Here is a 22,680-nt window from a genome sequence, read left to right as displayed (position 1 = left end):
AAGTTGTTCTTGCGGTCGGTCCCGGGCGCCCTCTGGCGGCCTCCCTGGGGCCGCGAGTAGACTCCATTCGGCCCAGGCCCCTCTCTCGCTCCATCTCATCAGCCTCAGGGCTCCGGGAGAGACAGTCCGGACCTCGAACTTTTTTAGAAGTGACAGGTTCCCAGCGGGCCAGGGCTCAGGAGCTCTGCTCAGGAGAAGGAAAATGAAGTGTTTATCCACCACGGAGATCTGGAATATTAGAACTGAAAAAGGCATCCAGAGTTTAAACAGCTCAAATTTCCACCGATGTGGGAAATCGCCTCTTTTTTTTAGTCTCAGGCCGGAATGCAGTGAGGCGATTTTGGCTCACTGCAACCTCTGCCTCCCGGGTTCAAACCATTCTCCTGCTGCAGCCTACCGAGTAGCTGGGATTACAGGCGGCCACCACCACGCCCGGCTAATTTATGTATTTTTAGTAGAGTTGGGGGTTTCACCATGTTGGTCAGGCTGGTCCCGAACTCCTGACCTCAGGTGATCCGCTGACCTCCGCCTTCCAAAATGTTGGGATTACAGTCGTGAGCCACTGCGCACGGCCTATTTATTTATTTATTTATTTATGTTTTTGAGACGCTCTGTCACCCAGGCTGGAGTACAGTGGTGCGATCATGGCTCACTGCAACCTCGAACTCCGGGGTGCGCCGATTCTCTGACTCTCCTGAGTAGCTGGGACTACAGGTGCACACCACCATACCTGGCGAATTTAAAAATTTTTAGTGGAGATGGATCTCACTACGTTGCCTAGGCTGGTCTTAAACTCCTGGGCTTAAATGGTCCTCCTACTTTGGCCTTCCAAAATGCTTGGATTACAGACGTGAGCCACTGTGTCCTGCCGAATTTGCTCTTATAGACCTTCCAATTTCCACCTGAACACTTCTAGAAGCAGCGAGGTCAGGACAGAAATTCACCAAGCACCGAGTACATGACTGGACCTCTCTCTGGTCAGTAGCGTTTCTCCTTAGGAGGTGCCATGAGTAATCTCCATGCCTGGAGTCCTCCTCCCTTAGGCTTATGGTAGAACACAGGCTATCTCGGGTCTTTCCTGCACTTGCCTCAAACGTTTTTAAGAACAGAATCACAGGCCTGCACTGGCACTAAGTAAAGAGAGACTATTATGGCTCTCGATTTGGGCTGTTTCCTATTACTTCCCCACCCCCCTTCATCTTGCCTGCAAATATAGTGTCCCAGATGCTAGGTTCGGGTACTTTAGAAGTTCTTATTCTCCCTCCCAACAACCCTAGGAGGTGAATATTACCTTTACTGATGAAGAAATTAAGGCTCAGAGAGGTGGAGTAACAACCAAACACACAGCTAGAAAGGGACAGAGCCAGGATTCAAACCCAATCTGTTGACTCCAGGATGAAGCTCCTTCCCCTAAATTTATATAAAACAAAGCAGCCCTTTCCACCTTACTGTTGGCCTCTCAAACAAATATCATAAGATTCTGCCAAACAATTTGCTGAAATCCAGATATGTTGTCTACTACGTTTCTCTGGTAAGTCAGATTCCTAACCCTAAATTAAAATGGACTAAGGCCGGGCATGGTGGCTCACACCTGTAATCTCAGCACTTCGGGAAGCCAAGGCTGGTGGATCACTTGAGCCCAGGAGTTCGAGACCAGCCTTGGCAACATGGTGAAACCCTATCTCAAAAAATACAAAAATTAGCCTGTCTCATAACTAGGTCTCTAAATAAATAAATAAAAATTTAAAAATAAAATGTAAAATGGAGTAAATTCAGCTTGGTATACTCTAGCTTAGTAAACCTGTGCTGGTTACCATTGATCACATCTGTCCTTTCAAAGTGCTCACAAATTGCCACCAAAATCAGCACGGATTATTTGAGTCTCCACAACATCTCTAAAAGCACCCCTAAGGGTTGAGCTATTTTAGTTACAAGAGTCTAAGCTGTAATTTATCTAAAGATTAACAAAAGAAGACCTTTATTAGAGAACATTTCAAACATACAAAGATTTTCACTTTGGGAGGCCGAGGCAGGCAGATCACTTGACCTCAGGAGTTTGAGAACAGCCTGGGCAACATAGGGAGACCTCATGTCTACTTAAGTTAGCCGGATGTGATGGTGAGTGCCTGTAGTCCCAGCTACTCAGAAGGCTAAGGTGGGAGGATTGCTTGAGCCCAGGAAGTTGAGGCTGCTGTGAGCCATGTTCGTGCCACTGCACTCCATCCAGCTTAGGTGACAGACAGACGCTGTCTCAAAAAAAAGAAGAGTGGAGAGAATAGTATAATGAGCCCTCGTGTGCCCCTCTGTCAGATTCAACAATTCCTAATGCATGTTAGCCTGGAGATTTAAACTAACTCAAAATAGCTTGTCATTTGCTAGAGCCTCATCTATCTGGGCTTAAGAAACCTCTTTGTTAGGCTGGGCACAGTGACTCACACCTGTAATCCCAGCACTTTGGGAGGCCAAGGCGGGTGGATCACTTGAGGTCAGGAGTTCGAGACCAGCCTGGCCAACATGGTGAAACCCTGTCCCTACTAAAAGTACAAAAATTAGCAGGGTGTGGTGGTGGGTGCCTGTAGTCCCAGCTACTAGGGAGGCTGAGGCAGGAGAATCGTTTGAATCTGGGAGGTGGAGGTTGCAGTGAGCCAAGATCACGCCACTGCACTCCAGCCTGGAAAACAAAGTGAGACTCCATCTCAAAAAAAAAAAAAGAAAGAAACTTCTTCATTGCATGTTACACTAATTTTCATCCTAATGATCATCTGTTTCTGCACCCAGCCCTAGCACAATGCCTAGCCCAGAGCAGATGCACCACAAATTTATTCCATTCATTTACCAATAAATAGTGAGAGCCTACTCCATTAAACAACATCGCTGCTTGCAGACAAAACTCAAACAGATATATATCAGTTGGTAATAAGTGCTACAAAGAAAAATTAAGTAGGTAAGGGATTGAGAGTGACAAGGATTTTCTAGGTATCAGTCAAAGCAGGACTCTCTGATAAGGTAACAATTAAACAATGACTTGAAAAAGTGAGGGAGTGAGTCATGGGGAATATCTGGAGGAAGAGCGTTCCAGGTGGAGGGAACAGTAGGGCCAAGCTCTGATACAAGTGTTTGGCATATTTGAGGAACAGCAAGAAGGTTGGTAGGTGGAATAAAGTAATAACTTTTGGTTTTGTTCTGATCAAGATGGAAAGCCGTTAGAGAGTTCTGAGCAGTGGAGTGAAAATTGTATAATGTATCTTTTTTTTTTTTTTTTTTTTGAGAGAGGCTCTCACTCTGTTACTCAGGGTGGTGTGCAGTGGCATGATCATAGCTCACTGCGGCCTCAAACTCCTGGGCTCAAGCGATCCTCCCACCTTAGCCTCCTGAGTAGCTAGGACTACAGGCACCTGCCACCATGTCCAGCTAATTTTTGCATTTTTTTGTAGAGATGGGTTTCACCACGTTGCCCAGGATGGTATCCAACTCCTGTGCTCAAGTGACCTGCCCACATTGACCTCTCAAAGTGTTGGGGTTATGGGATTAGGCTGCCACCATGCCCAGCCTAAATTTTTATTTTTTAGATTTTTTTTTTCTTTAGAGACAAGGTCTTGCTATGTTGTCCAGGCTGGGGTATAATGCATCTTAAACGGATCCATTTGGGCTGCATGCCTGTAATCCCAGCACTTTGAAAGGCTGAGGCAGGAGGATTGCTTGAGCCCATGAGTTCGAGACCAGCCTGGGTAACATGGTAAAACCCCTTCTCTACAAAAGATGCAAAGATTAGTTGGGTGTGGTGGCATGCACCTATATTCCCAGCTACTCAGGAGTCTGAGGTCAGAGAATTGCATGAGCCCAGGAGGTGAAGATTGCAGTGAGCCTAGATTGTGCCACTGTACTCCGGCCTGGGCAACAGAGCGAGACCGTCTCAAACAAACAAAAAAGGATCCATTTGGCTGCTGTGTAAAGACTATCGAATGCAAGGACCTAGGAGGAAGGAGGGAGACCAGGAGTCCAATAGACAGCGGCTGAGGCTTGGGTGCTAGTGGATGATGAAGGTGGTGGGAAGTAATCGCAATTCTAGATAGATTTAAAGATAGAAGTAACAAGACTTGCTGAGGATTAGCTGTAGGATGTGAGAAAAGAGGGGGTTTTGGCATAAAAAGAATGGAATTGTCCTTTAGTGATGTGGGGCACACTGAGAGAGGAGCAGATTTGTAGGGGGTATCAATAATTTTTCCTTTTACTTATTTTATTTTTATTTTTCTTTTTAATTATTATTATTATTATTTTTTTTGAGACAGAGTCTCGCTCTGTTGCCCAGGCTGGAGTGCGGTGGCACCATCTCGGCTCACTGCAACCTCCGCTTTCCGGTTTCAAGTGATTCTCCTGCCTCAGCCTCCCGAGTACCTGGGATTACAGGCGCCTGCCACCACGCCCGGCTAATTTTTGTATTGTTAGTAGAGACAGGGTTTCACCATGTTGGTCAGGGTGGTCTTGAACTCCTGACCTCGTGATCTGCCCGCCTCGGCCTCCCACAGTGCTGGGATTACAGGCGTGAGCCACCGTGCCCAGCCTATTCTTTTTTTTTTTTTTTTGAGACAGTCTCACTCTGTTGCCCAGGCTGGAGTGCAGTGGCACAATCTTAGCTCACAGCAACCTCCACCTCCCGGGTTGAAGCGATTCTCCTGCCTGAGTAGCTGGGATTACAGGCCCCTCTCAACGGGAGCCCTGGGGCTGAGTGACTCTGCTCATTCACAGCCACTTGTCTTCCAACCAGTGAGCCCTCAACAAAGGTAAATACCCATGGCTCCAATAACCACAACTTTTGTTGTTCCTAGTATTTTTTTCTATTTGGTGGCGGGGTGGGGAGGAATGCCCATTGTAGCTCATTCTATATTTTGTTCTTTCTCATATCATTATGTGTGTAGAAAATTCACATATTTTTCTTGGTTGTGGGCATCTGTTTCCAGTTTTTATAAACTCCTACTAAACTCTGAGCTCACTAGGTAATAATCTGTTTCCTCAGATACTTAGCCTTTTATTTCACATGAGAAGCTACAGAAAATGTGTTTAGCTTTAGAGGGTTTCTATACCACCACCACCACTACTTTTATTTATTTATTTATTTATTTATTTATTTATTTATTTATTTATTTATCTATCTGAGACAGAGTCTCGCACTCTTGCTCAGGCTGGAGTGCGATGGTGCCATCTCGGCTTACTGCAACCTGTGCCTCCCAGGTTCAAGTGATTCTTCTGCCTCAGCCTCCCGAGTAGCTGAGATTACAGGTGCCCACCACCATTCCTGGCTAATTTTTTTTTTTTTTTTGAGAGGGAGTCTCGCTCTGTTGTCCAGGCTAGAGTGCAGTGGTGCAATCTCGGCTCACTGCAACCTCCACCTCCTGGGTTCAAGCGATTCTCCTGCCTCAGCCTCCTGAGTAGCTGGGACTACAGACGTGTGCCACCATGCCAGGCTAATTTTTTTTTTTTGTATTTTTAGTAGAGATAGGTTTCACCGTGTTAGCCAGGATGGTCTCGATCTGCTGACCTCGTGATCCCCCTGCCTCGGCCTCCCAAAGTGCTGGGATTACAGGTGTGAGCCACCACACCCGGCTTATTTTTGTATTTTTAGTGGAGATAGGGTTTTGCCATATTAGCCAGGCTGGTGTCAAACTCCTGACCTCAGGTGATCCACCCACCTCAGCCTCCCAAAGTGCTGGGATTACATGTGTGAGCCACTGCACCTGGCCTCACCATCACTACTTCTGAATGGAAAAAGTGTCATACCAAAGAACACGAGGTTTAGAGTGACACTGACTTGGGTTTGATTCCCAGCTCTCTAAATTCCATGACTTGGCCTCTGAACCTATAGCCTCATCTGTAAGAGGAGAAAATGCCTCTAAAATGTTGTTTGAAGGTTGAGGTGGGAGGATCACTTGAGCCTGGGGGTCAAGGCTGCAGTGAGCTGTGATTGTGCCACTACACTCCAGCCTGGGCAACAGGGGGAGACCCTGTCTCAAAAAACAAAACAAAAACAGCCGGGTGCAGTGGCTCACACCTGTAATCCCAGCACTTTGGGAGGCCAAGGTGGGTGGGTTACCTGAGGCCAGGAGTTTCAGACCAGCCCAGCCAACATGGTGAAACCCCATTTCTACTAAAAGTACAAAACATTAGCCAGTGCCAGGTGTAGTGGCTCAGGCCTGTAATCCTAGCACTTTGGGAGGCTGAGGCGGGCAGATCATGAGGTCAGGAGTTCGAGACCAGCCTGACTAACATGGTGAAACCCTGTCTTTACTAAAAATACAAAAATTACTCGGGCATGGTAGCACACACCTGTAATCCCAGCTACTCAGGAGACTGAGGCAGGAGAATCGCTTGAACCCGGGTGGCGGACGTTGCAGTGAGCCGAGATCGCGCCACTGCACTCCAGCCTGGGTGACAGAGCAAGACTCTGTCTAAAAACAAACAAACAAACAAAAACATTAGTCAGTTGTGGTGGTGCACACCTGTAATCCCAGCTTCTTGGGAGGCTGAAGCACAAGAATTGCTTGAACCCAGGAGGTGGAGGTTGCAGTGAGCCAAGATTGCACCACTGCACTCTAGCCTGAGTGACAGAGTGAGACTCTGTCTCAGAAAAAAACAAAAAACAAAAAACACAAAATCCCCTTCTCCACATTAAACAAAAATAAAATGTTTGAGCAAGGCACTCAGTACTGACACATATAGGTGCTCTAGCGATGCCAGTGCTCTATGTTAGGGTCTTAGGTCATGGAACCATCTCCACCTTTCCTCCTGACTTTATCTGCTATCCTGGATTTCTGGTGGGAGATGTCATTAAGACCAGCATTTCCCTCCAGACTATGTTATTACTTTTCCCCAAGGTTTGGTTACTTCCACATCACCAAGCCATTCTTCTTTGTTGGTCAGAATTAAGGCTTACTTATTAGTTCCTCTTGCAGCTTCCTTTGCTTTCTGAGACAACATTGTCCACAATACAAATCATGCATGTCAGCTGGTCTTTTGTTTTTTAAATATATTTTTGAAATATTTTAAAAAATGGAGATGGGGTCTCACTATGTTGCCCAGGCTGATCTCAAACTCCTGGCCTCAAGTGATCCTCCCACCTCAGCCTCCCAAAGTACCGGGATTACAGATGTGAGCCACCACACCGGGCCTCAGCTACTTTTTAATAACAGAATGCAACTTCCAGCAAATGTTTTTCTTTGCTTCCCAGCAGGAAGAGGGCCAGTTTGCAATTGCTCCAGCTTTTTTTTTTTTTTTTTTTTTGAGACAGAGTCTTGCTCTGTTGCCAGGCTGGAGTGCAGCGGCACCATCATAGCTTACTGCAGCCTCGACCTCCCAGGCTCAAGCACTCCTCCTGCCTCAGCCTCCCGAGTAGCTAGGCCACAGGTACATGGTCTTGAACTCCTGGGCAAGCAATCTTCCTGCCTCAGTCTCCCAAAGTGCTGGGATTAGAGGCGTGAGCCACTGCACCCCACCCCACTCCTGTTCCCACTTCTTTCCTAATTTTTGAGATTGGTTTCATAAGGGACATTAGAGCTGTCCTATTTCTTTGTTCATAGGGTGGCCTTCAGACTTATTTGCAGCAGTCAACACTATTTCTCCCATAGGGAAACACATGGAAGCTTCTAAAGGCAGAGCTTGTGGGGCTCAGATGGGAGAACAGAGACACCACAGTTGAAGCCAAATGCCCCAGTATCTAGCTGGCTGTAGATCCAGTCTTTTCTGCACACACATAGAGCTTTCTGCCCCTCCTAATTTTCCCAGGGGCAGGGTTGGGCAAGGCTTCTGGTTAGTATGCAAACCAGGCATGGCCTGGACTTGAGGAAGAAGGAAGGGAAGAGGGAGAAATTAGCCTAAGAGCTTCCGGTTTCATATCAGTATTTTTCTACTTCAGGTTGTTCCCACTCTGAGGTGCCTTTTTCTACACTGAGGGAGGCGTTGCAGAGGTCCAAATGCCCAGCCATGTGCATGTGCTGAGCAAAGGGAAGCCTGGTGCTGGAGAATCATACTGCCAGCTGGGCCCCAGTGCAGGGGGTGAGTGCCCCTAACTCTCTGTGATGGAGGCCAGGTGGAAGTACAACAGGGCCACACTGTTCTCTGTGCCCCAGGGAAGGGAAGGCACCATTGTGGATGGGGAAACCAGGATGATGTGGATGCTTCACTTGGGAAAGCTTAATACCCGCATTTTGTATCCCACCATGAGAGGGGAAAACACCTTCAAAGTGTTTCTATTTTCTCACTCAAAAACAATCAACACAGAAGACTTCTGTGACCAAATGTGTGTGTGTGGGAAAACCCCCACACACCAGGCAAGCAATCAGCTCTATAGTAGACACCAGCTGGGTGGCCTCCAATTCAATTCTGATGCTATCTAATTGGAAATACTGCCAGGTCCCATAGGTTGAGGGCTCATTCCCCAGGACTGTACTCTACTTCTTTACAAAAATGCTTTTTTGTTTTGTTTTGTTTTTAAATAGAGACAGGGTCTCACTATGTTGCCCAGGTTGGTCTTGAACTCTTGGCCTCAAGGGATCCTTCTGCCTCACCTCTGAAAGTGCTGGGATTACAGGTGTGTACCATGGTGCCCGGTCATTGCCTCCACTTCTGATGCCAATTGTTAAGTCCCAGGTGGTTTTTCCTGTAGTTCTTACTGACCAGCTATAAATTGGGCTTCGCATGACCCCCTTCTTGGGTTTGGGTTCAACTAGTTTGCTAGAGCAGCTCATAGAAGTCAAGGAAACACACTTACCAGTTTACTACAGGGAATATTATAAAGGATACAAATAACCAGCCATGAAGACATACATAGGGTGAGGTCTGAAAGGGTCCAGAGCCCCGGAAGTGATGTCCCCATGGAGTTGTGGTGCGCCACCCTCCGGGCACAAGGATGCACTCTTGTTTGGCTTCCTGTAAGCCTCCACATGTTCAGCTCTCTGGAAGCTCTCCAAACCCTGCCCTTTTGGGTTCTTAGAGAAGCTTCCTTACGTAGGCACGGTTGATTAAACCATTGGACACTGGTGATCAACTTAACCTTCAGTCCCTCTTCCCTCCCTGGAGGTTGGGGGCTAAGCCTGAAAGTCCCAACCCTTTAATTCTGCTTTGGTGACCAGCCCCCATCCAGAAGCTACATAGGGGCTGCCAGCTATCAGTCAATCATATATTAAAGGACATCACTTTGGAGATTTTAAGGATTTTAAGAGTTATGCCAGGAAACGGGATGAAGACCAAATATCTATTTCACAGTATCACACACCCATAGCACCTCCACCCTGCAGGGGCCACACAGCCTGCCCCATACACACTTCCCACCTGTCGTACCCTGATGCCAAGGGAAGGGAGAAGAGGGGTCCTGTAATCATGCTGCAGTGAGTGAGGTTTGAGGTTTGTGGTTTGTGGGGCTGGGAAAAGTTACCCCTCTTCAATTTGGGGTCAAAATGAATGCCCTGGGCTCCAAACCCATGACTGCAGCTGTGGGCAAGATACCCTTCCCAGGGCTGGGTGCAGTGGCTCATGCCTGTAATCCCAGCACTCTGGGAGGCCTAGGCAGGACGATCATTTTAGCCCAGGAGTTCAAGACCAGTCTGGGCAACATAGTGAGACCTTGTCTTTATAAAAATTACACAAAAAATTAGCCAAGTGTGGTGGTGCACACCTTAGTCTCAGATACTTGGGAGGCTGATGTGAGAGGATTGCTTGAACCCAAGAGTTTGAGGCTGCAGTGAGCTATGATTGTGCCACTGCACTCCAGCCTGGGTGACAGAGGTGGGCTCCAGTGCAGTGGCACAATCATAGCTCACTGCAGCCTCGAACTCTTGGGCTCATCTGAAACCCCAAGAGCTGTTTTGCTCTCTTGGATGGTGAGACGCATCTGAGAGACGACTTCTGAATAAGTACAACTCAGCCCTTACTCCTCTTCCCTCTCACCCAGGCCAGGTTGTCTCACGTGTCTCCCTTGTTACAGTTAGGGAAGATGACGACAACTGCCCGAGCCACTGCCGAGGCCCCTGGGCACACCTGTGATGACAAGGGTGCACCCTGTGGCAGGGCAGGGGAGGGGGGTGGTGGCGTTTGTTAGGTAGGCTCAGCCTCTGCTCATACCAAGCCCAAGCCCTGCGCACCGGATAACATGGTGCCCTGACCCACAAGCTCAAGAAGGAAACCGGAGGGAGAGACAATGATGCTGGTACTAAGACATTTATTATATCATAAAAAGTCCATTGTTGTTCTGTTTTTCCATATGTACATGCTCCTGTGGGCAGTCCCCCACCCAGCCCCCACCTGCCTACCCTCCATGGTGCCAGTCAACTCTCCAAACTGACCAACTAATTAGTAAAAGAGGAAGAACTGGAGGAGGTGGCCCAGGGCTAATGGGAGTGGGAAACAAAGTGCAGAGTGGTTGGGCTTAGTTTTCAATGCCTGACCGTGGGCAGGCACTGCAGGGCCGGCACACGGATGCCTCCCCAGAGCTGCCAGGCTGGAGGCAGAGGCTGCAGATGACAGCTGAGTTCACTCTCCGGCTGAACCCCCAGGAATGGAGCGCAGAGGAGGAAAAAGGTCCCACAGCTGATTGGGGGTCTTAGCTGGGGCTATCAATATTCTCTTTTTCAGGTCCCCATCCAAGTGGCAGCAACGGCAGCTCCGACTTGGCCTGAAGAGCTTGTGGCCCGCAGGACAGCCAGAAGTGGGGTCAAGGAAAACCTGGTGGGAAGCACTGGTCCTGATCTCTGAGTGACCTGCCTTAGTTGACCTCAGAGGTGGGTATGGGATCTGTGGGGCGGGGTGTGGCCAGGAGGGGCACTGGTGAGGTGGCCTCGATGAGCGCAGGGTTGAGGATGATGGGCAGAGTCATAGGTGGCACGCCCACCTGCAGTGGGGAGGCCAAGGGCTGCAGGATCAGTGGGGGCTGAGCCAAGGGTGGAGGCCCATCGGGGGTGGGGCTCAGCCTGCTGGGGCTTGAGGCCACTGGTGATCCTGGGGAGCTGCTGCTGGCGGCTCGGGGGCCCTCGGGCTTCTCAAAGTCTGTAGGGAAAGCAAGGTGGCTACAGTCAGATTCCCTTGTTGGTACAGGACAACTCTCACATTGCCCAGCTGGCTGCTTATAGAGTCTCTGTTCCTCCTTGTTCCTGTAAGCAACATGGCCCCTCCCTCAGCCTAAAAAGTTGGGAGTCCCCCCTCAAAACTCATTTCAATGTTCAGCTACCTTCTATCTCCTTTGCCAGGCTACTCTTTTTTTTTGCGACAGGGTCTCACTGTTGCCCAGGCTGGAGTGCAGTGGCATGATCTCAACTCACTGCAACCTCTGCCTCCCGGGTTCAAGCGATCCTTCCACTTCAGCCTCCCCAGTAGCTGAGATTATAGGTGTGCACTACCACGCCCAGCTAATTTTTGTATTTTTTTGGTACAGGCGGGGTTTCACAATGTTGGCCAGGCTGGTTTCAAACTCCTGACCTCAGGTGATCTGCCTGCCTCAGCCTCCCAAAGTGCTGGGATTACAAGTATGAGCCACTGCGCCTGGCCGCCAGGTTACTCTCTACTAGAATCCCTGAAAGGAAACCTCTGCAAATTCATTCCAAGTCCCTGACCCAGCCTTCTCTTCCCAAGCCTGAAGATTGCAAGCAGCTAGTTCCTCATAGCTTATGGTCCTGCCATTTCCCATGGGAAGAGCGGCAACAGTTCTCTCTAGTGGCCTCCTTCCCTCGGCTCACAGACCCTGCTCAGTAGCATTCCCATACCCCCTTGGGCCTCCTCTTAGGCCCCCTGCTTGCTACTCAGTGCCTATCAGGCTAGGCTAGAGAGACTCACCACAGGCCCCCAGCTCAGATGGAATCTCTGGGGGCGGTGGATGGCCAGGTGTCCTGGTGTCGCCAGCAGCAGAAGTCAGGTGGGCTGAGGCGAGAGGCTTTTGGCCATGAGGCTCCATGGGCATGGGGTCTGGAGACGGTAGAGAATTGAGATGGCACCTCTTAGTGCTTTCTCTCTCTAGCAGAGCCCTAGCTACCCAACAGCCTTTCTACCCACCCAGGGCACAGACAATAAATTCAGCTTTAGGGACTCTTTTTTTTTTTTTGAGATGGAATCTTGTTCTGTCGCTCAGGCTGTGATCTTGGCTCACTGCAACCTTCCCGGATTCAAGCGATTCTCCTGTTTCAGCCTCCTGAGTAGCTGGGACTACAGGCACCCACCACCACACCTGGCTAATTTTTGTATTTTTCGTAGACATGGGGTTTCACTATGTTGGTCAGGCTGGTCTCAAATTCCTGCCCTCGGGTGATCCACCCACCTCGGCCTCCCAAAGTGCTGGGATTAGAGGTGTGAGCCATTGTGCCCAGGCAGGAGACTCTTTTTGATAAAGCTGGGCTGAGCCCCCTACCCTGGATGACGGTCTGCTTGAAGAGTTCATCTCGTAGGTGAGGCAGAAAACAGTCAATGCGTTCCCAGGTGATCTCCCAGAGGGCCGAGGGGCCGCCTCCCCGTGCATCTGCACTGTGGAAAATCTCCGCTGTGTCCATCACCAGAAGCATGTTCTTCAGAGACTCAGGGATCGCCTCTGACTGCAGGTGGCAGGTGGCAGGTGGCAGGTGGCCATGAGAACAGGAAAGAGGACATGGGGGAGTATGGTAAAGGGAGGTGGCTACCAAGGGGGAAAGGGCAAGTCCTTCCAACAGGTGGGACAGGAGGCAGGCAGCAGAGCTGAGGTAGAACATACCAGTAAGTCGCTGGAGCCTGCGTGCATGTACTTGTCCATGAAGTCCAAGATGGTGAGCCAGAGGGCCGCAAAGGTAGAGAGTGACAGCAGTGGAGACAGGTGCTGTAGGAAGACCTACGGCCCACCAGCCCCCTTCAGCTGAGGGGACTGTAGGAGCCTCTGGAACACTCTCTGAGGCTGGGTGGCTAAGCCTGTTCTATCTTGAATGAGAATTTTAGATCAGAGATAGAGGAATCTCTGATTTAAGATTCAGAATCCTCTCAGGTCCCTAGGTCCTGCTTAGTGTCCATAGCTGGGGGGTTGTGAGCACCTACAGTGCATCTCTAGGTCCTGCCAGAAGCCCTGGCTTCCCTCCTCGGGAGAAGGCAGGTATGGGAGAGAGGGTGGGTATAGGGTGGTGAGCAGTACCTTAGAGAGCAATGTGGAAGCCCTCATCCGGGTCTCCTCCATCCCACCCACATCTGCAGGGCTGATGTTCTCCAAGAGCTTGGTAAGTAGAGGAAACAGCACCTGGTGGGGGTAAATGTGCAATGTCTCCCTATGAGGGTCAGCTAGGCAGCCTTGCCCCAAGGAAGCCAGGAACTGGATGGGCATAGAGCTGAAGGGAAGGTATGATGCAGGCTGAAGACTCACATTAGGGGCTCTTCAGGCTGCCTGGCTTTCCTTTTCTTAGGATTTGAACTTTATCTTAAGACCAGTAGGAAGTCCCACCTTGTTAAAACAGGACTCCCATTCCAGGGCATCTAGCTTTTGCAGATCATGTACAAGTAGTGCTCGCTGCAGATAGGTCAATGCCTGCATCCGTACCTGGCGCCGGGCATCACAGCACAGGCAGGCAATACCTGAGAGCAAGAGCAGGGTCAGGATCCTTCAGGCATCTTGATCCTGATGCTCCCCAAACTCCCGACCTCTGCCCCTCCTGGTTTACCCTGCAGTAAAGGGCACCAGCAGTGGGCCCAGAGAGTGCGAGAATCAGCTTCAATCTTCTGGCCACCTGTCTCCAGGTGGCATTGCTCCTCCGCCCATGAGCTGTAGATAGAGGCTGCCCGCGTGTGCAGGGTGTGCATCAGGTCTAGCAACTAGGATCACAGGAGGGGGCAGGATGTGAGTGGGGTTAGGTCCGTGGATCCCTTTCCCCCTCCCCACTCACTGTCCCTGACGGAGTCCTCAAGGTGTCCCTAGCAGCAATCAATCATGCCATACCTCACCCCCTCGCTACTCTTTCCCTTGACTTGACTTCTTGGTTGTTCCAGTCCTTGCAAAGGACTCTCTAAGTCAGAGATTACTCATGAGAGAGCCTTAGGAGGTGTGTGGACTGAGTATTTCACAATCCTGACTCACAGCGAGAAAGATACTTTCTTTTCAATTCTATTTCACACCTGCTGATGACAGAGAAAGCCTCATGTTGTTAATTTAATTTTATTTTTTGAGGCAGGGTCTCACTCTGTCACCCAGGCTAGAGTGCAGTGGCACAATCATGGCTCACTGCAGCCTCGAACTCCTGGGCTCAGGTGATCCTCCCACCTCCTGACCTTGTGATCCACCCGCCTCGGCCTCCCAAAGTGCTGGGATTACAGGCATGAGCCACCACGCCCAGCCACTTTCGTCATTTTTGTATGGTTATTCTATTTAAGGCAATTGGTTCTCCATTAATTTAGTGATATAAACTCTGCTCACAGAATTAATTTTATATGCCTTTGAATAGACACAGGGTAACTCTGGAAGGGTAGACAAGAAACTGGTGACAGTGGTTGCCTCTAGTGAGGGGAACTCAGCAGCTGGGGACAGGAATGGATTGGAAACTTAGTTTTATCAGTTTACCCTTTTGTATATTTTGAACCTACTCAAAAAATAAGTAAATCTTATTTTAAAAATAAATTTAAAGGCCAGGTGTGGTGGCTCACGCCTGTAATCCCAGCACTTTGGGAGGCCGAGGCAGGCGGATCATGAGGTCAGGAGATCAAAGCCCTCCTGGCCAACGTGGTGCAACCCCGTTTCTACTAAAAATACAAAAAATTAGCCAGGCATTGTGGCACGCGCCTGTAGTCCTAGCTACTTGGAAGGCTAAGGCAGGAGAATCGCTTGAACCCGGGAGGCGGAGGTTGCAGTGAGCCGAGATTACACCACTGCACTCCAGCCTGGGCGACAGACTACATCTCAAAAAAAAAAAAAAAATAAATAAATAAATAAATAAATAAATATAAGCAAATAAAGACTTACAGGTAAGGTTTTGGGTAAGGGAATATTGTGAAGATGGTGGTCCAGGGCCTGGGCTGCCACACATGGGCCCTTCCCCTCAGCCCTGGCTTTCCCTGGCTGCCCCAGGCTCCCAGTATCAGGTGCGGGGGAGGAGAGGAAGTAAAGGTGCCATACTTACGTCCTGACTGACCTGTAAAGACACCGTATGGTAGCTGGCAGGCACGCCTTCGTCCTCCTCATCATCACTCTGCCCGCCCCGAGAGGCATGTTGGCTGGAGGTTCGAGGCCGGCGAAGCATTGATCCCTCTTTGGATTTCTTCTTGAAGCGGTTCCCTTTGCTGTCATATTTGTGACTCTTGCCACGTTTCTCCTGGGACTTGCATCCTGAGCAGAGCCAGACTCAGGTCACATTTCCGTGTCTATATAGGCATAGATACCCTGCCTTTTCTCCCCTCTCGGCCTCTCCCCTGCATAATTGCATGGCTACTCCCCAGCTGCCCCCTCATCAGCTGACCCACCGCCATTCAGACTGGCCTCCACAAAGATCCGGAGAGTCTTGACGCAGAGCTCAAAGTTGTCAGGTGTGATGTGGGCAGCATCACGCACGATGAAGGACAGCGATTCCACACACTTAAGCAGAGACTTAGTGTCGTGTGGCCCCAAATCCAGTCCCACTGTTAGGCTGTATTGATTGATCAGGGGTGAAGGGCCTGGGCGGCTGGGCCCTGGCTTGGAGTTATCAATGTCATCCTTCCCAACCTGTAAAGTACACAGGGAAGCTGGGGACGCAGGCTTGGCCCCTGTGTGAATGTCCTTGCAGAGGACTAGGAATTCTTCCCACAGGTCAAGCGGGAGAGACTCAATTGCTGCCCATATCGTCACTCACCACTAACCAACCACTGTTGACCACATCAGCATCTGTGGCTGATCGGTGTATCTTGCCCGGCCTGCCATGGTCAGTGTAGACCTCTGAGTCAGAAGTGTATCCTCGATCCAGGCTCACATCATTCTGATGGTAGGATGGGAGCTCACTGTCTGACTGGGCCCCTATGGTAGGCAGGGAGAAGGGCAGAGTCAGGGTGCGGATGGGGCACTGGGATGAGGGATAAATCAGGCTCTCAGAAAAAAGATGCTGAGGCCTGGCCTCCCCTCTCTCTGGCATAGTTTAATTTCTGTCACCAGAGGGCCAAAGGATGGCCGGAACAGCTTCTCTGTTGACCAAATAAGGTGGCAGGCTAATCTGGGTTCCTGATGGCATCTAGTGGCAGCTGTAACACCACTCTAGGGAGTGGTGGCAAGGACAAATAGGCAATGCAGAAGGCTATGAAGCCAGGCTTTCTACTGTCCTGAGGACTGTTTTCCCAGTTTCTGGGATTTAGTGATATATCGATTTAGTGATATAAAGTCTGCTCACAGAATTCTGTTTTCCCAGAATTCTGGGAGAACAGTCCTCAGGACAGCTCAGAAACAGAAACTGGGAAACAGCCCTCAGGACAACTCAGTCCTCAGGACAGTAGAAAGCCTGGCTTCACAGCCGTCTGCATTGCTTTGTTTTTCTGTCCCAACTCCTGGGGTGTAACTGTTTATCTGCCAGCCTGAGTCTCCCTGGGAAAGGGCTTACCAGCATCAGGTGCATCTGCCCTTGCTGTGGCCTGCAAAGCAGCTGGAGGCTTCACACCTGAGCCGATGCACTCCAGCAGTGTGAAGAGTGTGGCCCAGTCATCACCTGAGTGGATGTTGGCTGCGTTGGTCTTCAGGAGTTCATGGAGCCCATACGCAACCTGGTGGCTGACTCGGGATAGCACACTGGGCTTCATCAGTAGCAAAATGCGCAGGGAGAGCAGCACCTGGAGTAGGGTTAGGGTAGGAAGCAGGGAGTGGGCACACAGCTTCCTGTCTAGTTTTCTTTCCCACCAGTCTCCTTAGGCCAGTGAGACAGTTTGGCTAGGACCCAATTTAGGATACTGCTCTCGTCTTTTTTTTTTTTTTTTTTTTTTAAATAGAAATACATTAATTATATTATTTGAGACAGGGTCTTGGTCTGTCTCCCAGGCTGGAGCACAGTAGCACAGTCACAACTCACTGCAACCTGAAACTCCTGGACTCAAGTGATCCTCCTGCCTCAGTCTCGGGAGTAGCTGGGACTACAGGTGCATGTGACCACACCTGGCTATTTTTTTTTTCTTTTTTGGAGAGATGGGGTCTTGCTATGTTGCCCAGGCTGGTCTTGAACTCCCAGGCTCAAGCGATCTTCCCGTCTCAGCCTCCTGAAGTGCTGGGATTATAGGCATGAGCCACTGCACCCAGCCTCATATACAAATTTTTATTGAGAAAATTATAGGTTCATATGCAGTTGTAAAGAAATAATACAAAAAGGTCCCTCATACACTTTGCCCAGTTTATCCCAATGGTAACATTATGCAAGACTATAGTATAATATCATAATCAAGATACTATCTGATCTTATTCAGATTTCCTGTTTTACTTGCATTTTTGTGTGTATTAATTTCTATACAATTTTATTACCCCTGTAGGTTTGTGTATCCACCACAAACAACATACTGAACAGTTCCACCACAACAGTATCCCTCATGTTGCCTTTTTCTTTTTTTAGAGACAGGTTTTGCTTTGTCACCCAGGCTGGAGTGCAGTGGTATGATCATAGCTCACAGTAGCCTCAAACTCCCGGGCGCAAGTGATCCTCCTGTCTCAGCCTCCAGAGTAGCTGGAACTACAGGCACGCACCACCATGCCCAGCTCATGTTGCCCTTTTATAACCACACCCACCTCTTCCTTCCTGCCCCCATCCCTAATCCTTAGCAATCTGTCTTCAAATTCTTCTTTTTTTGAGATGGAGTCTTACTCTGTCGCCCAGGCTAGAGTGCAGGCAGGATCTCGGCTCACTGCAACCTCTGTTTCCCATGTTCAAGTGAGTCTCCTGCCTCAGCCTCCCAAGTAGATGGGATTACAGACGCGAGCCACCACGCCTGGCTAATTTTTGTATTTTTAGTAGAGATGGGGTTTCACCATGTTGGCCAGGCTGGTCTCGAACTCTTGACCTCAAGTGATTCACCAGACTCAAGTTTCCCAAAGCGCTGGGATTACAGGTGTGAGCCACTGCGCTCAGCCTGTCTTCAAATTCTAAAGTTCTGTCATTTCAGAAATGTTATATAAGTGGAATTATATATTACATAACCTTTTTAGATTGGCTTTTCTTTCACTCAGCATAGTTCCCTGGAGATGTCTGTTGCTTTAAATTGCTGAATAGTATTCCATGGTATGTATGTACCACAGTTTATTCACCATTGAAAGTCATCTGGGCTGATTCCAGTTTTTGGCTATTACAACTAAGGCTTCTATAAACATTCACGTACAGGTTTTTATGAGAAAGTAAGCTTTCACTTTTCTGGGATAAATGTCCAGGGGTGCAATTGCTGGGTTGTATGGTAATTATATGTTTCATTTTATAAGAAACTGCCAGCAGAGTAGCTGTACCATTTTACATTCCCACCCAGCAATATATGAATGACCCAGTTTCTCCACATCCTTTTCAGCATTTGGTATTGTCACTACTTTTTATTTTAGCCATTCTGAAAAGTGGGTAGTGATGTCTCATTGTGGTTTTATTTTCTGGAGTCTTGCTCTGTCACCCAGGCTGGAGTGCAGTGGCACGATCTCAGCTCACTGCAACCTCCTGGGTTCAAGCAATCCTCCCACCTCAATCTCCTCAGTAGGTGGGACTACAGGTGTGTGTGACCATGCCCAGCTAATTTTTGTATTTATTGGTAGAGACATGGTTTCACCATGTTGGCCAGGCTGGGCTCAAAGTGCTGACCTCAGGTGATCACCCACCTCAGCCTCCCAAAGTGCTGGGATTATAGGCGTGAGCCACTGCATTCAGCCTCATTGTGGTTTTAGTTTGAAGTACTCTGATGGTTAATGATGCTATCTTCATTTCATGTGCCTATCTGCCATCTGTATGTCTTCTTTTTTTTTTTTTTTTCTTTTTTTTTTTTTTTGGTGAGACGGAGATTTACTCTTGTTGCCCAGGCTGGAGTGCAATGGCGCGATCTCAGCTCACCGCATCCTCCGCCTCCCAGGTTCAAGCGATTCTCCTGCCTCAGCCTCCCAAGTAGCTGAGACTACAGGCATGTGTCACCACGCCCGGCTAATTTTGTATTTTTAGTAGAGACGGGGTTTCACTGTGTTGCCCAGGCTGATTTCGAACTCCTGACCTCAGGTAATCCGCCCGCCTCGGCCTCCCAAAGTGCTGGGATTACAGGCGTGAGCCACTGCGCCCGGCCTGTATGTCTTCTTTGGTGAAACATCTGTTCCTATGTTTTGTCCATTTTCTATTAATAATTGGATTGTTTTATCACTGTTGTGTTTTGAGAGTTTTTATATTATAGATACCTTTCTTCAAATATGTGACTTGCAAATATTTCCTCCTCGTCTACAGCTTGTCTTTTCATCCTCTTCACATAGGCTCTCATACAACAAAACTTTAAAAAATATTAATGTAAGCCAACTTATCAATTTTTCCTTTTCTAGATTGTGCTTTTAATGTCAAGTCTAAAAATTATTATTTTTTTTGAAAGAGAATCTCCCCCGGATCTGTTCCATCCAGACAGTGTTGAGGCAAGAGACAGATCCACGGGACTGCCAAACATGCTAAAAATTCTTTGCTTAGCTCTAGATCCTGAAGATTTTCTCCTGTTTCTAAAGTTTTTATAGCTTTACATTTAAATCTATGATCCATTTGAGTTAATTTTCCTGTAAGGTATGAGGTTTAAGTCAAGGTTCATTTGGTTTTTCCTCCTATGGATTTCAATCACTCCACCACTTATTGAAAAGGCTATTCCTCCTCCACTGAATTGTTCTTACATCTTGGTAAAAAAATCCACTGAACATATTTGTGTTGAGCTTATTTCTGGGCTCTCTATTCTTTTCCATTGATCTACGTGTCTGTCCCTCCATAGACACCACATAATCTTGACTACTATAGTTACACAGTAAGTCTTTTTTTTTTTTTTTTAGACAGAGTTTTGCTCTTATTGTCCAGGCTGGAGTGCAATGGCGTGATCTTGGCTTACTACAACCTCTGCCTCCCAGGTTCAAGCGATTCTCCTGCCTCAGCCTCCTGAGTAGCTGGGATTACAGGCATGCCCCACCATGCCTGGCTAATTTTGTATTTTTAGTAGAGACGAGGTTTCTCCATGTTGGTCAGGCTGGTCTCAAACTCCCAACCTCAGGTGATCGCCTGCCTTGGCCTCCCAAAGTGTTGGGATTACAGACGTGAGCCACTGTGTCCAGCCGAGAGTAAGTCTTTTTTTTTTTTTTTTTTGAGATAGAGTCTCGCTGTGTTGCCCAGGGGGGAGTGCAGTGGAGCAATCTTGGCTCACTGCAACCTCCGCCTCCCAGGTTCAAGCGATTCTCCTGCCTCAGCCTCCCGAGTAGCAATCAGGCGCTCATCACCACGCCCGGCTAATTTTTGTATTTTTAGTAGAGACGGGGTTTCACCATGTTGGTCAGGCTGGTCTTGATCTCCTGACCTCGTGATCCACCCGCCTCAGCCTCCCAAAGTGGACAGTAAGTCTTAATACCAGAGTGATTCTTTTTTTTTTTTTTTTTTTTGAGACAGAATCTCACTCTGTCGCCCAGCTGGAGTGCAGTGGCGCGATCTCAGCTCACTGCAACCTCCACCTCCTGAGTTCAAGCGATTCTCCTGCCTCAGCCTCCCAAGTAGCTGGGATTACAGGTGTGTGCCACCACACCCTGCTAATTTTTGTGTTTTTAGTAGAGATGGGGTTTCACCATGTTGGCCAGGCTGGTCTCGAACTCCTGACCTCAAGTGATCTGCCCGCTGTGGCCTCCCACAGTGCTGAGATTACAGGCACGAATCACTGCAACCGGTCCAGAGAGAGTGATTCTTTCCACTTTATTCTTTCTAGCTATTCTAGAGCTTGTGCTTTTCCATCTAAATTTTAGAATAAACTTACCTATGTCTACAAGAACCTTTCTGGGATTTTTATAGGAGTTATGTTGAATTTACAGATCAATTTGGGGAGAAGTGACAACGTTACTATGTTGAGCTTTCCAATCCATGAACATAGTATGCCTCTTCATTTATTTACATCTTCTTCAATTTATTTTGTCGTTTTGTAGTTTTCAGCATACAAATCTTATACATGTTTTGTCAGCTATATATTAAGTATTTCACTTTATTTGGAACACTTGTAAATGGTATTGTGTTTTAAATTTCAGTTTCCATATTGTTCATTGTTAGCATGTAGAGATATAATTACTTTTTGTGTATTGATCTCACATCCCGTGACCTTGTTGAACCCACTTATTAGTTCTATGCTTGTTGTTTTTTGTAGTTAAGCAAAGAGATCTCAGGAGGGTCATAAGCATGACAGGAAACCAGGTATAGGGCTGGGACTATTATAAGGCAGTAGCAGGCCAGTCCTACAAAGCAGATTCATAGGAGGCTGAGGTGCAGAACACAAGCTCCATGCCTGAGGCCATTCCAGGCTCACTCCCAATGCCACCTGCTAGACTGCACCAGCCCTGTGGCTGGTCACTGGACTCATGCTATGGGGCACTAAATGTACTCTCTGTCCCAGGCCATATTCATAATTGACAACTGTGGCCTTAATCCCTTGCATACCTGCCCACTCTCCAAGATGCATTCTGCTTACCTGACCACTGATCTCTTCTCTCCGGAGCAGCCGAATGGCCAGGCGTAGCAACCCCACCACTGCCCGCTCCACAAGGAAGCAGAAATCTTGTGCCTGAACACAGAGGTGGTATAGATGGTCTCGAACAGTCTGCCACACACAGCTCACACGATCCCTGTGTAGACATAAAGGAATGAAGATAGTCTCAGCCAGAGAGGACACTGGGCAATAGGTCCCCTGGGCCTTTCAGGACTCATTGGTATGATACCCTAAGTAGACAGGTATGATGAGTAAGCTTCTCTCCTGCTGCCTACAGTTCCCCAGAGCCCACTCAGCAAGATGGCTTCCATCCCTTTGGCACAAGCCCAGCATGGGGTCTGCCTAAAGACTACGCTCATCTTACCTGTTCTCTAACACAATCCTTAGCAGCATCTCTAGGCAGAAAGCAGCATCTTCCTCATCATATGTCTCTTCATCTGGTGTCACTGAGACCAGAGCCTGAAGGGGAATAGCAGCAGGAAAGTAGGCATGGAAAAGAAGCCAACCACTGGCCCTGCCCTGACAGAAATAATACTGTCCCTGTCACCCCTCCCAGATTCAGCCAGTTGTTCCATGTTTCCTTTCTTCATCCTTTACCTTCATGAGCTCCTGTAGTGACTCCAGCTGGAGGAACTTGCTTTCTGTGATCATTTTTTCTGGGTCACATTGCTAGAGAGGGCAAAAGAGAGACGGGGTCTTTGACAAAGGCTGAAGGGAACAGAATGTCCCCAAGAGCCAGGGAGAAAGGGCAGAGTCAGCCCTGGTTACAAATCCTAGATGATTTATTCTTCAGTTCACCGGGTAGCATCTGTCTAATAGGAAGGTGTTTAGGCTTTCTCACCAGGGGTGGATGGGCAGTTACCTTTATACACTCTAAGGCCACTCTCTTGGCCTCTTGGTTTTCAGTGGATGGGCCCCGCACACTAGACTGCTCAGGACCACTCAGTGTTAGCCAGCTCACAAAGCTCAGCACTGTTGACTCTCCTCTGTAGAAAAAGGGCACATGGCCTGGTGAGCCCCAAAGTTCTGACTCTCCCTCCCCAA

The 22,680-nt window shown here is 48.5% G+C and overlaps 1 protein-coding gene and 1 long non-coding RNA gene across 19 annotated transcripts in view; one reads left to right on the top strand and one right to left on the bottom strand.

Annotated features, from left to right (window-relative positions):
• Nucleotides 1-10,190: 10,190 nt before the first annotated feature.
• GBF1 (golgi brefeldin A resistant guanine nucleotide exchange factor 1) overlaps nt 10,191-22,680 on the bottom strand; it is a 135,081-nt gene continuing 122,591 nt past the window's right edge. For 10 of the 18 annotated variants that reach the window (XM_009245732.3, XM_009245733.3, XM_054523422.2 and 7 more), the window contains 15 exons: nt 22,499-22,622; nt 22,234-22,305; nt 22,001-22,095; nt 21,619-21,772; nt 16,539-16,764; nt 15,804-15,964; nt 15,436-15,676; nt 15,096-15,301; nt 13,647-13,797; nt 13,430-13,560; nt 13,127-13,228; nt 12,719-12,832; nt 12,383-12,563; nt 11,815-11,943; nt 10,191-11,031 (listed from right to left, as the gene is read on the bottom strand). In XM_009245732.3, the coding sequence (XP_009244007.3) occupies nt 10,751-11,031; nt 11,815-11,943; nt 12,383-12,563; nt 12,719-12,832; nt 13,127-13,228; nt 13,430-13,560; nt 13,647-13,797; nt 15,096-15,301; nt 15,436-15,676; nt 15,804-15,964; nt 16,539-16,764; nt 21,619-21,772; nt 22,001-22,095; nt 22,234-22,305; nt 22,499-22,622 (2,368 nt within the window). In that variant the 3' untranslated portion in view covers nt 10,191-10,750. The remainder of the gene's footprint in view (nt 11,032-11,814; nt 11,944-12,382; nt 12,564-12,718; nt 12,833-13,126; nt 13,229-13,429; nt 13,561-13,646; nt 13,798-15,095; nt 15,302-15,435; nt 15,677-15,803; nt 15,965-16,538; nt 16,765-21,618; nt 21,773-22,000; nt 22,096-22,233; nt 22,306-22,498; nt 22,623-22,680) is intronic. The other 8 variants (XM_009245734.3, XM_002821090.4, XM_054523425.2 and 5 more) reach the window with 1 other exon arrangement.
• Nucleotides 10,619-22,680, top strand: part of LOC129048476 (uncharacterized) — a 34,502-nt gene continuing 22,440 nt past the window's right edge. Inside the window, exon 1 of the long non-coding RNA XR_008510856.2 lies at nt 10,619-10,766. This is a non-coding gene — a long non-coding RNA (uncharacterized LOC129048476). The remainder of the gene's footprint in view (nt 10,767-22,680) is intronic.

The sequence above is a fragment of the Pongo abelii genome, chromosome 8 (assembly GCF_028885655.2).
Source record: "Pongo abelii isolate AG06213 chromosome 8, NHGRI_mPonAbe1-v2.0_pri, whole genome shotgun sequence".
NCBI lineage: Eukaryota > Metazoa > Chordata > Mammalia > Primates > Hominidae > Pongo > Pongo abelii.
This window is presented reverse-complemented; position numbering and strand designations above follow the sequence as displayed.